This window comes from Pecten maximus, chromosome 14 (assembly GCF_902652985.1).
Source record: "Pecten maximus chromosome 14, xPecMax1.1, whole genome shotgun sequence".
NCBI lineage: Eukaryota > Metazoa > Mollusca > Bivalvia > Pectinida > Pectinidae > Pecten > Pecten maximus.
The window spans coordinates 12,501,749-12,515,436 of NC_047028.1; the positions used below are offsets into that span (position 1 = coordinate 12,501,749).

Sequence of the window (13,688 nt, forward strand, 5' to 3'; positions counted from 1 at the left end):
TCTTCTCTCATATATATATGGACAATACATATATCCTTCCTGGTCAATAATGCCTTTACCTTAATAAAGCACAAAATTGCGAATTACATATGTACTTATGGTTCAGTTTAAAAATCTGGTCATCCCTCGCCTCAATAACCTCACCTAAACAGCCATTGCTCTTTTTTGTCTTTTCCACACTCTCCTTTTGATTCTTTCGCACGTCTTCGCTCTCTCTTTCACTTCTCATATCAGCCTCCTCCTGATTATTCCTCCTTCCAACACTCTGCTCCAGCTTGTCCGTCGTAACAACCCACTCCTCCTGTTTCTCCATTAGCTGCGATAACGTAGCTCTGGACGACGGACGGACAATTTCTGACAGATGGTCGTCGTTAGAAGAGCATTGTAGGTAGGGTATGAATATTCGTTCTATTTCTCCATCATCTCAACAGTCTCATCGTGTTCTTTCTTGTCTCGTCACCATCAATATAATTCTCTTCCATTTCACACTCTTCTTCTGATCTCCCATTACACCAATACTATCATTTTATTTTCCCACTTATGTTACACTAAGAATATAACACGACACAGTGCCGTTGTAATAGATAGTACTAAGACATTGCTTTGTTCCGAATATGAAATATTCACAGAACATATACAGTTTGAACTGGAAGCTGAGAAACGGGCCGGTCTTTGCTGTCGTGGTTGTGTCCTTCGGCAATACACTTTACTCAAATTGCTCTGGATAACATGTGACGGGCCTCCCGTATGTTGTTGAATGAGGTAATCACCAACTACTACAAGGAGACCCTGCCTTTGAATTCCAATGAAGTCAATAGTAAAAGCACCTACGTCTGTTTTCTGTTATCCTACCAATTGATGTATGTAACAAAAAATAGTTTGACTTTTATTACCAAAATTCTAACAGATGGATGCAAGACATGACATGGATAATAACAGTCTTCACAACAAACAACTTCTCTCTTTCTTCATGCATTAATTTTGTCCCTTAAAATTTCCGTTTTCTCGATCTCATCGATGGTCCGAAGAACATCGGAGTCATAGTCACTTACATTTCTTGTATATTCGACAGGTTTTTGGATATGGAATTTATCTCACACGAGTAAGCTAAAGCTCGTGTCTTTTGTAATAAATAACTTACGAGTGGGAAATAAATTCCATATCCAAAAATCACAAAAATCAGGGGCTCGGACTCCGGAGTAATACCTGGCATCAGGTTCATGTTTATAATGTTTAATGTAATATATCTCTTATACCTAAAAGACTTAGGGCTTTTAGTTAATAAAGAACTAAACTGAACTAAGTTGATAAACAAAACAATAAAAAAATGTAGCAATACTTACAAGTATGGGGTATTGATATACATTTTTTAGAGTATGTTTGATTGCTGGATTTTTAGTGGCGTCTTTCACGAATGAAGTAAATGGAATTTGTTAGTTAGTTATTGGTATATCTGAATGACTCCTCTTACTAATAGGTGTCGTCTCACCGACTATAAACTGTGTTAGAAAGTAAATGGAAGGTGGCACAGATCAGGAATGGTTTATATAACTAGGAAGGCAGGGATAGGGTTTAGCAGTGTTTAAAAGGGGATAGAATGGAAGGTATTTGAATTACGAGATTTAATAGGAAAAGGAATGACAGGGAAAGAATGGGAATTACGGGATATAACAGGGAGTGTGATGGAAGGATGACATTACGGAATATAACAGGGAGGGTAATGGAAGGGATGATATTACAGAATATAACAGGGAGGGTAATGGAAAGGTGGAAATTGCGGGATATAACAGGGAGGATAATGGAAGGCTGGAGATTACGGGATATAACAGGGAGGGTAATGGAAGGGTGGATATTACGGAATATAACAGGGAGGGTAATGGAAGGGTGGAGATTACGGGATATAACAGGGAGGATAATGGAATGATGGAGATCACGGGATATAACAGAGAGGGTAATGGAAGGCTGGAGTTACGGGATATAACAGGGAGGGTAACGGAAGGGTGGATATTACGGGATATAGCAGGGAGGGTAATGAAAGAGTGGAGATTACAGGATATAACATGGATGATAATGGAAGGGTGGAGATTACAGGATATAACATGGAGGATAATGGAAGGGTGGAGATTACAGGATATAACATGGAGGATAATGGAAGGGTGGAGATTACAGGATATAACATGGAGGATAATGGAAGGGTGGAGATTACGGGATATAATAGGGAGGGTAATGGAAGGGTGGATATTTCGGGATATAACAGGGAGGCTAATGGAAGAGTGGAGATTACGGGATATAACATGGATGATAATGGAAGGGTGGAGATTACGGAATATAACAGGAAGGGTAATGGAAGGGTGGAGATTACGGGATATAACAGGGAGGATAATGGAAGGGTGGAGATTACGGGATATAACGGGGGGGGGGGGGGGGGGGGTAACGGAAGGGTGGGGATTACGGGATATAACAGGGAGGGTAATGGAAGGGTGGAGATTACGGGATATAACAGGGAGGGTAATGGAAGGGTGGAGATTACGGGATATAACAGGGAGGGTAATGGAAGGGTGGAGATTACGGGATATAACAGGGAGGGTAATGGAAGAGTGGAGATTACGGGATATAACAGGGAGGGTAATGGAAGGGTGGAGATTACGGGATATAACAGGGAGGGTAATGGAAGGGTGGAGATTACGGGATATAATAGGGAGGGTAATGAAAGGGTGGAGATTACGGGATATAATAGGGAGGGTAATGGAAGGGTGGATATTTCGGGATATAACAGGGAGGCTAATGGAAGAGTGGAGATTACGGGATATAACATGGATGATAATGGAAGGGTGGAGATTACGGAATATAACAGGAAGGGTAATGGAAGGGTGGAGATTACGGGATATAACAGGGAGGATAATGGAAGGGTGGAGATTACGGGATATAACGGGGGGGGGGGGGGGGGGGGGGGGGTAACGGAAGGGTGGGGATTACGGGATATAACAGGGAGGGTAATGGAAGAGTGGAGATTACGGGATATAACAGGGAGGGTAATGGAAGGGTGGAGATTACGGGATATAATAGGGAGGGTAATGAAAGGGTGGAGATTACGGGATATAATAGGGAGGGTAATGGAAGGGTGGATATTTCGGGATATAACAGGGAGGCTAATGGAAGAGTGGAGATTACGGGATATAACATGGATGATAATGGAAGGGTGGAGATTACGGAATATAACAGGAAGGGTAATGGAAGGGTGGAGATTACGGGATATAACAGGGAGGATAATGGAAGGGTGGAGATTACGGGATATAACGGGGGGGGGGGGGGGGGGGGGGGTAACGGAAGGGTGGGGATTACGGGATATAACAGGGAGGGTAATGGAAGGGTGGAGATTACGGGATATAACAGGGAGGGTAATGGAAGGGTGGAGATTACGGGATATAACAGGGAGGGTAATGGAAGGGTGGAGATTACGGGATATAACAGGGAGGGTAATGGAAGAGTGGAGATTACGGGATATAACAGGGAGGGTAATGGAAGGGTGGAGATTACGGGATATAACAGGGAGGGTAATGGAAGGGTGGAGATTACGGGATATAACAGGGAGGGTAATGGAAGGGTGGAGAACAGCTAGGCCTACTGCGCTACGTACATGTAGGTCATGAGCTCGGTGCTATCGGGAGTGTCAGTGTTTTGTCAGATCCTGTTTTCTAAACTGTCTGCATTATACTGGCATCCTCCTTATCAGCACATAAAACGGCTCTTCTACTTGTGTTTAAATACTTTATAACAATGTTACACAACTCACAAAACGAAAGCACAAGTATATTCTTGTCTATTTATGCACCGATACAACATTGGAATCGATTATAAAGCGCTTTTTAACCCGTTTCTGGTTGTTATAACTCTCTATTTTATAACAACCAGTTTTTTTTAAACGCGCTTTATAATCGATTCCAATGTTGTATCGGTGCATAAATAGACAAGAAATGATGTTACAAATTAAAATTAGACAATTCCATTATATCTTTAGTTCCTGATCCCAAGTACCTGTGAATGAAAGTGCATTAAAGTCTGAGGCGGTACAAAACTAGATCGCCAATGTAAACAGTGAATGTATTCAAACGCAGGCAAGAAAGTGATTCGTCTCTCAGAACAGAAGCACGCGACCCAAAATCTTAACATTCAACGGGAAATGAAGTAATCTGAGTTTACTAGTTTCAGAGCGAAGTGAAAAAGTAAATATATCGTATTAAATGTCAGAAAGAATAATCCATCAATAAGAATAATAAATGCCATGTTTCGTGCCGTTTGTTTGAAACGATTTATTCCGATAATTTGTGTGTGTGTATGTAAACAAACGTGTCCACACCTTCACTAGGCCGTATCGCGGAAGTTCGCTGTGCATAGTTTCTTATCTTCATCACGTATACATGTTTATTAACACAGGTAAGTAACTGATATATCTACATTATTTTCGTAAGGTGGTTGTTCTGATATTCTGGATATAACCCCCAATTTATATATGTAGGTAATGATCGAGTAGTTCTTATCGATAAAAATGATAACTGATAACACTGATCTATAATCTATAAATTTAACAAGAGTTGGTCCCGAAGGGGGCGAGAGTTACCATGCTTACACATTGTACATATGAAGTTAATGACTTTTGTCCGTTAATTAACTGGTGTGTCGTATACAAGAAGTACCCTACTGCTAGGTTTCGCCAAAACGAGTATAGTATATATATAGTTATAATTGTTTAGTATCGCATCTCGTCTGCTGAAAGACCCGTTAAATAAATAAATAGTGTCACATGACTCGGGATTGGAAGGTAGGAATTACGGGATTTAACAGGGAATGTCGTGATAAATATACCTTAAGCCAAGTTGACGTGATAAGATTGGTCATAAAACCTGCTAAACTGACACAGTTTTATGGCCATAACAACAGGTAGGCCTACAAATAATTACCGAATATTTCATTTCCACAGTTACAGATATAACTATTACAAGCCACTTATAAGTTGATGTTAACCTATCAATATAACAATATGATGTAGTGAATTTGGACTTTTATATTGTAAACAATTACAAAATAACAAGAGTGATATATATTAAACTACACGTTAGACAATGTGTGAGTATGAGTATGTTAATAGTGATTTAATACACTATTTCTATCTGCTTACCTATCCTACATTGTATATATTCTATCCTACATGGCATATATTTACATATATATATATATATACTTTATTGTATAATTCATAGCATACATGAAATATTGTGTATATTCTATCCTATATTATATATATATATATATCCTACACTATATGTATGTTACCCTTCATTGAATATATTCTATCCTATATTGTATTACTAGTATTCATATCCTGCATTGTATGTACATTCTATTGTATGTATTCTAATCTACTTTGTATATATTCTATCTTACATTTTATACATCTATCCTGTATTGGGTATATATATATGTACGCTTATGTTTAACGGTATATTTATATGAATATTAATATTTTATTGCTTTATATTATCCCGTGATAAAATAATAATCCAGTATTTAGATTTAAGTAACCTTAGCCAAAGGTTTACTCTCTTATACAATCTCAAGGAGTTACTTCCCCTTAAGTCAATTTGTCATATCAATGTGTACATATACATTGTATTTGTCTGTATATAAGGAGAAGACTAAGGTAGGCTATTCCTGATATCTAATGCTATTGACTTTCTTTCTATGTCAATAAAATTTGTCAAAATTGAAATTGAATATATCTTTTATTATACATTTAAAAAAAATCCTTTCCTATATCTATCCTACATTGTATATATTCTATCTTACATTGTATATATGTCTATTACCTGCATTGTTGCATCCTAAGTTATATATATGCCTGTTTTACATTGTATATATTTTATCCTACTTTGTATAATTCCTATCCTACATTATATATGTGATCATACTTTGTATATCTTCTTATTCTACATTGTATATATCTATCCTTCATTTTATAAATTCTATCCTAATTGTTTATATTCTATCCTACAGTTTATATATCTATCCTGCATTGTATAAATCCTAAATTATATATGCCTGTTTTACATTGTACATGTATATATTTTCTCCTACTTTGTATAATTCCCATCCTACATTGTTATACCCATCTTTAATTTATATTTCTTATCCTACATTATATATATTCTGTCCAAAATTGTTTATATCTATCCTGCATTGTATATATCCTTAATTATATATACGTTTTACATTGTACACTGATATTATATTTTATATATTCATATCTTCCATTGCATATTCTATTCATACATTGTGTATTGTTGTCCCATATTATATATTCCTATTCTACTTTTTCAGGTGTATGAAACAACAACGGCTGTCCCTAATCCTTACCATGGCTTTCCTTCAGTCACTTAGCAGCGCTAAAGTCTTCAGAGATGATGGACTGCATACAGATTTCCAGACGTCCAACGCGGACTTTACCTTGGAGATTTATAAGCGTTTGACTAAAATGTCCACAGACGGGAATTTGTTCTACTCGCCTTTCTCCATCTCTGCCGCTATGTCCATGGTTTATCTTGGTGCCAGGGAGCAGACGGCAGCCCAGATGATTCCCGCGCTTAGAATTCAATCCTTAGGTCAGCGGGTGCACGATGGTTATGAGGATTACTTGAAGGTGGTTTTAGGTAAAAGCGATAACGTCACACTTCAGATTGCCAACAGACTGTATCCTGACAGTAAGACGGACATTGTACCATCTTTCATTGAGCTATGTGCTAAGCACTACCAAGCCGACACCAAAACAATGGACTATGGACAATTTGAAACTGCAAGAAAAGAAATCAACGAATGGGTGAGTCATCAGACAGCAGAGAAAATAAAAGACCTTCTTCCTGAGGGATCTTTAAATCCATTAACAATGATGGTATTGGTAAACGCTATCTACTTCAAAGGTGACTGGGAGACAAAATTTGATGACAAAGTTACCAGGGATATGACCTTTCATAACCTCAAAGGTCAACAAAAGACTGTGAAAATGATGTTTCAGAAAGCTACAAAATTTCCGCTTAAATACGATGATGAATTCAAATGTAAGGTTTTGGAATTGCCTTACAAAGGGAACAGCCTCTCAATGGTCATTATTTTGCCAGATGATACAGACGGATTGCCTGCTCTTGAAGAGAAATTAACCCCGTCCGTACTTAAAGGACTTACGACAGAAATGCCACCTGTAAAAGTGGAAGTGTTTCTCCCAAAATTTAAACTTAAATCGGGGTTTGAGCTTTCAAAAATGTTCCAAAGTATGGGAATGACAGATCTGTTTGATAAATCCAAAGCCGACCTGACTGGCATAGACGCCTCCAAGATGTCATATGTGTCCGCCATATTTCACCAAGCTTTTGTGGACGTGAACGAAGAAGGCACTGAAGCAGCAGCAGCCACAGCCGTTGTAATGATGAAAAGATCATTGCCAAGACCACCATTACAGTTCAAGGCCGACCACCCATTCATGTTTGTCATCAAAGACAATCGGTCCAACACAATTTTGTTTGTTGGAAGATTTGCTGATGTTGTTGAGGCACAAGGAAAAGATGAATTATAGAAAACTCATTTGTTCAATTTCATTGATACAGAAAATGTGGTGCTGATGTACTTGCCTTCTGATTTTTACAATTGAACCCTGTCCTAGTTTGCTTGTGTATATGAGACTGAAAACATCACCCTTTAATATATTGTTACTACTGCTGTCAATTGTTATATCCTATAGTGTTCACACTGATAACATTGCATTGATAATCTTTATTAGTCCCATGCCGTTTGAAAAACGGGGGGACTTTAGGTTTACCCTCCGTCCGTCTGTCTGTCTGTCTGTCTGTCTGTCTGTCTGTACGTCCGTCCGTCTGTCTGTCTGTCATGCAATAGTTGTCCGGACAACTCCTTCTAAAGTACTACTCCGATTTTAATGAAACTTGGTATACATGATCAGTATAACATGTAGTTGTGCATCGCATCGCACATTTTTTGTTCCAAAAACCAATTTTTAAAATGGCCGCCGACTTGTCATTGGTTGAGACTTTTCCGGACAACTCCTCCTAAAGTACTACTCCGATTTTAACGAAACTTGGTATACATGATCAGTATAACATGTAGTTGTGCATCGCATCGCACATTTTTTGTTCCAAAAACCAATTTTTAAAATGGCCGCCGACTTGTCATTGGTTGAGACTTTTCCGGACAACTCCTCCTAAAGTACTACTCCGATTTTAACGAAACTTGGTATACATGATCAGTATAACATGTAGTTGTGCATCCCAATTTTTCTTTTCGTATGAAACATTTTTCAAAATGGCCGCCGGCTTCTCATTGGTTGAGGTGTGTCCGGACAATCCTAAAGTATTACTCCGATTTTAACGAAACTTGGTACGTAGTTTAAAAAATGGGAAATAAATAGTTGCATTCCAGGGTCAGGCAGGGGACTTTGTATTGCTGTTGCAATACTATCCATCCTTGTTAACATTGCTGATATTGATACAATGTATCTAGATTTATTCCTTGTTCCTTGCCTGTTAGATATTTTAAACTTGTTCCAGCTACCTGTCAAGCATTTAGAGAGTGAAAGGTATTCTTGAAGATGAGCGATTGGAAACAGTAAGTGCTTAGTTATTTTTGAGTGACAATGTGTTGTGATAAGAGTGTGAAATAGGGATCTTAATTTTGTTTTCTGGTAAGACTGAGAGATCTTAATTTGTTTCTGTTTTGTGCTTGATTTTTATGGATAAAAGAAAAACTCCACAATGCATACACCCTGCTACGACTGCTGTCTTTAAAAAAAAATCAGGGGCCGCGGTGGCCGAGTGGTTAAGGTGTCTTGACACTCTATCACTAGCCCTCCATCACTGGGTTGCGAGTTCGAAACCTACGTGGGGCAGTTGTCATGTATTGACCGTAGGCCGGTGGTTTTTCTCCGGGTACTCCGGCTTTCCTCCACCTCCAAAACCTGACACGTCCTTAAATGACCCTGGCTGTTAATAGGACGTTAAACAAAAATGCATGTTCTATACATGTATGTAGTACTGTTAACTTGAAGCACGAAAACGTTATTTGTCATCTTTCGAATATTAACAAATTGTGTTGTTTAAGTCTACAAGGACTTTTTACTTTCTTTTCTTTTTACATTTCGTACACATATTTTAATGATCAGTCATGAATATTTGTTTATAGTATGATCTATTTTTGTTTTCGATCGTGAAACCGTTTTAATTGGTGAACTGAATAAAAGTTTGTTTTTCCCCGAAACGGATGTGAAGTTAAACGCTGGCCTTATGTATTTCCTTGTTAAGGAATTGAATGAGTATATGGCCGTTAAATCTCGTCATTTACACACGAAATCCCCGCAGACTTTCAGCTTGTATTTATTTTGAGGTAGACTACGCTGCCCTTTGTTCCGTTTGTATTGTTTTCCTTTTGGTACTATTAAAATCAATGTTAATTGTTAATTATCATGGTGTTATTGATAAGTTTTACAACTGAACACCATAGCAATATAAATAAATAATGCTTAAGCTGTTTAATATAATGTGATTTACCAATGTTTCCTTCTTCAAAATAAAGTTGTGTAAAATCAATTGTTCATGGAATGATACGTTTTGACCCGAGCCTATAATCAGAATATGGCCGCTTGTTTTAAACAAGTTCATTTGGACGGCATATCAAAATATCAATTATACTATGAAACTGAATATCTTATGGTTTTAAGATTTGTTTTCATAGTAGATATGAAAAAATTGCAAACTGACACCTGTATACATTGTAGTATATAGTAATTGTACAGAGTATAATAGGGTACTATATAATAATTAAACAGTGTTATATATAGTAATTATACAGAGTATTATAGAGTAATATATAATAATTAAACAGAGTTATATATAGTAAGTATACAGAGTATTATAGAGTAATATATAATAATTAAACAAAGTTATATATAGTAATTATACAGAGTATTATAGAGTAATATATAATAATTAAACAGAGTAATATATAATAATTATACAAAGCAATATGTAATTATTATGCAAAATAATGCAAAACTATACCGAACATATAATTATTCAGATTATCATATGATTATACAAAGAGAATAACATCTTTTCTCGGGTAGTGAAAACTTAAACTAAATAAAATTTTCGTATCATTTGAACTTCAAATGAGCGATTGAAGGTACGGAATCACTAGTAATAACAGAGTAAAATATTTCGTTGTGCGAGACCTTTATATGATAGATACGGGTAACTTATTGGACGGCTACCGGTGGTGTATCTGACTTCTGCGTACGTACTAATACATCTCCAAGACATATATTTAAGTCCGTGGATATAGAAAAAAACAAAGAAAACTGATAATATCTATATTAGAACTTTGTATTTTAAACATCTCTCCTTAATTATTGAAATGTACGAAACAACCAAAAAGTTTTGGAGCATATCTTATGTCGTAACATTCTACAACATTTTGAAAACTATAACATCCTTACATCTCTCAACCATGAATTTTGACCAGGGACTTCATGTGAGACCCAACTCGCAGTTACCATCGATGATCTAGCCAGGAGCTACGACACCGGCTCCCAAACAGACATAGCCACATAAGGCGTTTGACACCGTGCCTCATGAACATCTACTATATAAAAAACAAGCCTATGGTATCAGAGGATCTCGATATCGGACCGAGAAAGACCACCTAGCCGCGCCCATGTCCGTCCCAGGGAGCTTTCCGGCCTTGTGTAAGTACCGGATGGATAGGACAAGACTCACCTGAGAGGGGCAAAGGTACCGGAGAACTCGACCACCGGCCCCATCACGTCGCCTGAACACAGCGTTCGTAGTGGAAGGAGACGTGAAACTCATAACCAAACCAAACGGTATCAGATGTCCTCTCCATCGATGAATCCAAGCATTCCTATGTCATCGTCTCATGAAATTGGAAGTGGACAGGCAGTGTACCAATTCCTTTTTGAGTCCCCCAAGGGACAGTGTTTGGTCCACTTCTACGCGTCAACCCAGGTTCGAATACTGGTCACGGTACCAAGTATGCAAAAGGAAGGAGTGATGATATCTTGCCCGTGCCGGGCTTCGACCTAGCGACGTTTCACTCACAAGGCAAACATCCTACCTCTAGGCTTAAGGGAAATTCCCACTAGGCTGAACTAGTAAGGTGACCTTATATTCTCTACTTTTACAGTCATATAAACGATCTGCCCCATGTATAGTGTTTCATTCAGTGTCCGTCTTTTGGCAAACGACTTTTAATATGTAGGGGTATGAGAAACCACAGTAATTAACTTGAATTTCAGAAGAACCTTAATAATTAAGAGGAATGGATGAAAAACTGGTTATACGATTTAATACATCAAAATGCTACATCATATCAGTAAAGAAAAAGTTATCCTATTTCTAAAAACTCAACAACAGTTTTGAAGGACGTAACATCTTATTCCTACTTCGGCCTATCCATCTCATCAGATCTTAAATGGAATACACATATTATTACCATTTGTAAGAAAGCCAGTTCATTGCATTCCGGAGGAACCTGCAGCACAGTTCCGAAATCACACGTAGAACAGCATACATTACTCTTGTTCTCTCGACATTGGAGTATGGATCCATAATTTGAGATCCCTTCCTCCTATCAGATGTCAACAAAATTTAGAGTTTCATCCAAAGGAAAGCAGTCATATCTATGACTAGGGACTATATAGATATTGTAATACTAACTGCATTACCAAAATGCTGAAAGATCTGGAACAACTAATGTACCAACTCTACAAGATCGCAGGAAAAATAATACAATTAATGAATTATTATTTTTATGTCGTAAATGTTGATGAAAAGATTAATGTCAGCATTTATATCATTATGTAGCGAAAACTGCGGAACTGTCGAATCAGAGTCCCGTAGTCCTCGGTTGGTGTCTTCGTGGTAGCGTCAGACAACCGCCACAATACCCGAGTTTAGAGAAAAAGTAGAGTGGGTCGTCGAGAAAACAATATTCAACACCGCAGTACAGTTCCAGGCTATCTGTATTCAGCAACATCAGCATACAAAGGATATTGCTACAGTTCACAGAGTAACTCGCAACACCGCTCTCGCATAAGGAATACCAGTAAAGTCCAGCAAAGCTAAACCCTAGGCATGTAAAACTCGAACTACCCCTCCGGTCTCGCTCTCATCCCTTTTATACAGGAAGCTGCAGGAGCGCTTGCAGGAGCAGAAGGAGCAGAAGGAACACTCCGCTCCTGTGAAGGAGCGGTCGGTTCCTTTTACCTAAATGTGACAATAACAATACACATAACACTTTCAAAAACAAATAGCGATAAGTAAATGTTGACCTAGTGTAATATAGATGTGGACATGGCAGGAACCCCCAGATAGTGTACCCATCTGCAGTAAATAACGGGATTGAAAGGCGATTAATACCTCTCTAACAGGGGTCAATAAAACTGAGGAGAGCTATGCGGACGATTAGTGCCAAGGGCGTGAAGAATTACTTACTTCGCGGATTAATGGCCCAGCGTGTCCCTCATCTAATTACCATAGGCCAACAGACAGATGCGCTATTAAAAGCCCCTCTCACACCAAGCCGCGTTTCCACTGCGTTTGTGCGGAGTTGTTTAATTTTCCGGAGCGCCGTGAGATAGCAAGAAAACCCTAATATTTTTCGTGAAAAAGGGCCTGTCACGGCGTCCTTACAGCGACCAATGCGTTGCTTAGGAGTTCGTACGGCGTTCTATAGCGTCTCTACGGAGTTCTTGTTGGCGTTTCTCCGCGCTCTCACTGCGCTTTCACGGCGTTCGCACTGCGCTGACGGCGTGTTGAAGACGTTCGTTTGCACAACAAAACGAATTCTGTGTCCGTTGTATATTTGTTCTCGAAATAGAAACTAGCCCGCAAAAAGAGGAAGGAAGAAGGCAGGGAAAGAAAACATGCCAAAAAGAAGCAAAAGCCATTTGTTAGCAAAGAAGATATTGTACTCATTTTTATAGAGTTCATTTGTTGATAACTTTATATATCATGTAACGGTAGCTTTCAATTCGTTGTTATCCTGGCAGGGAACCGAACCATCTTCGGAGTTGAAGTACAACTTTAGGTACTCGCGTACGTTGCCTTTTTTGCCGCAGTGCTGTCTCGATTGTTGCCTTGAATACTGTCCACATCATACATGTTCGCCTTGGTCGGTCATGCACCGGGGATGACTTGGTAGTTGCCATTTTCGTAGTCCATGTCATTATTCTCAAGGGCAGGATAACGCATCCGCATCAAATTGTATAGAATGACACATGCCTGCACGATGATAGCGATGGTTTGTGGCTCGTGTTACACTCGTCTTTGAACTCATCAATAATGGCCTGGCATACTTCAGGTACATACAAAGACATCGTATTGTGAGGCACTCTAAAATCGAATTTCTTACTGGCATACCTGTCCCCAGAAGCAAGGCGACCTCACTGCGCTCTTATTAGAACACCGAGCGACGGCGTTTGTTTTGAGCATGTTCAAAGGTCGCGCCATCGCTCGGCGTTCTATGCGATCCCACAGCGTCTACTGGCGATGTCACTGCGTTGCTGCGGCGAGGATTGCGATCGTACTACGCGCACCTCGGCGTTCTGCATT

The 13,688-nt window shown here is 38.7% G+C and overlaps 1 protein-coding gene across 1 annotated transcript; it reads left to right on the forward strand.

Annotated features, from left to right (window-relative positions):
- Positions 1-4,324: 4,324 nt before the first annotated feature.
- LOC117342188 (serpin B8-like) lies at positions 4,325-8,336 on the forward strand. Its single transcript, XM_033904238.1, has 2 exons — positions 4,325-4,434; positions 6,376-8,336. Exon 2 carries the CDS (start codon positions 6,380-6,382, stop codon positions 7,619-7,621), a length of 1,242 nt encoding a protein of 413 aa, XP_033760129.1. The 5' UTR covers positions 4,325-4,434; positions 6,376-6,379; the 3' UTR covers positions 7,622-8,336.
- The last annotated feature ends 5,352 nt before the right edge of the window (positions 8,337-13,688 follow it).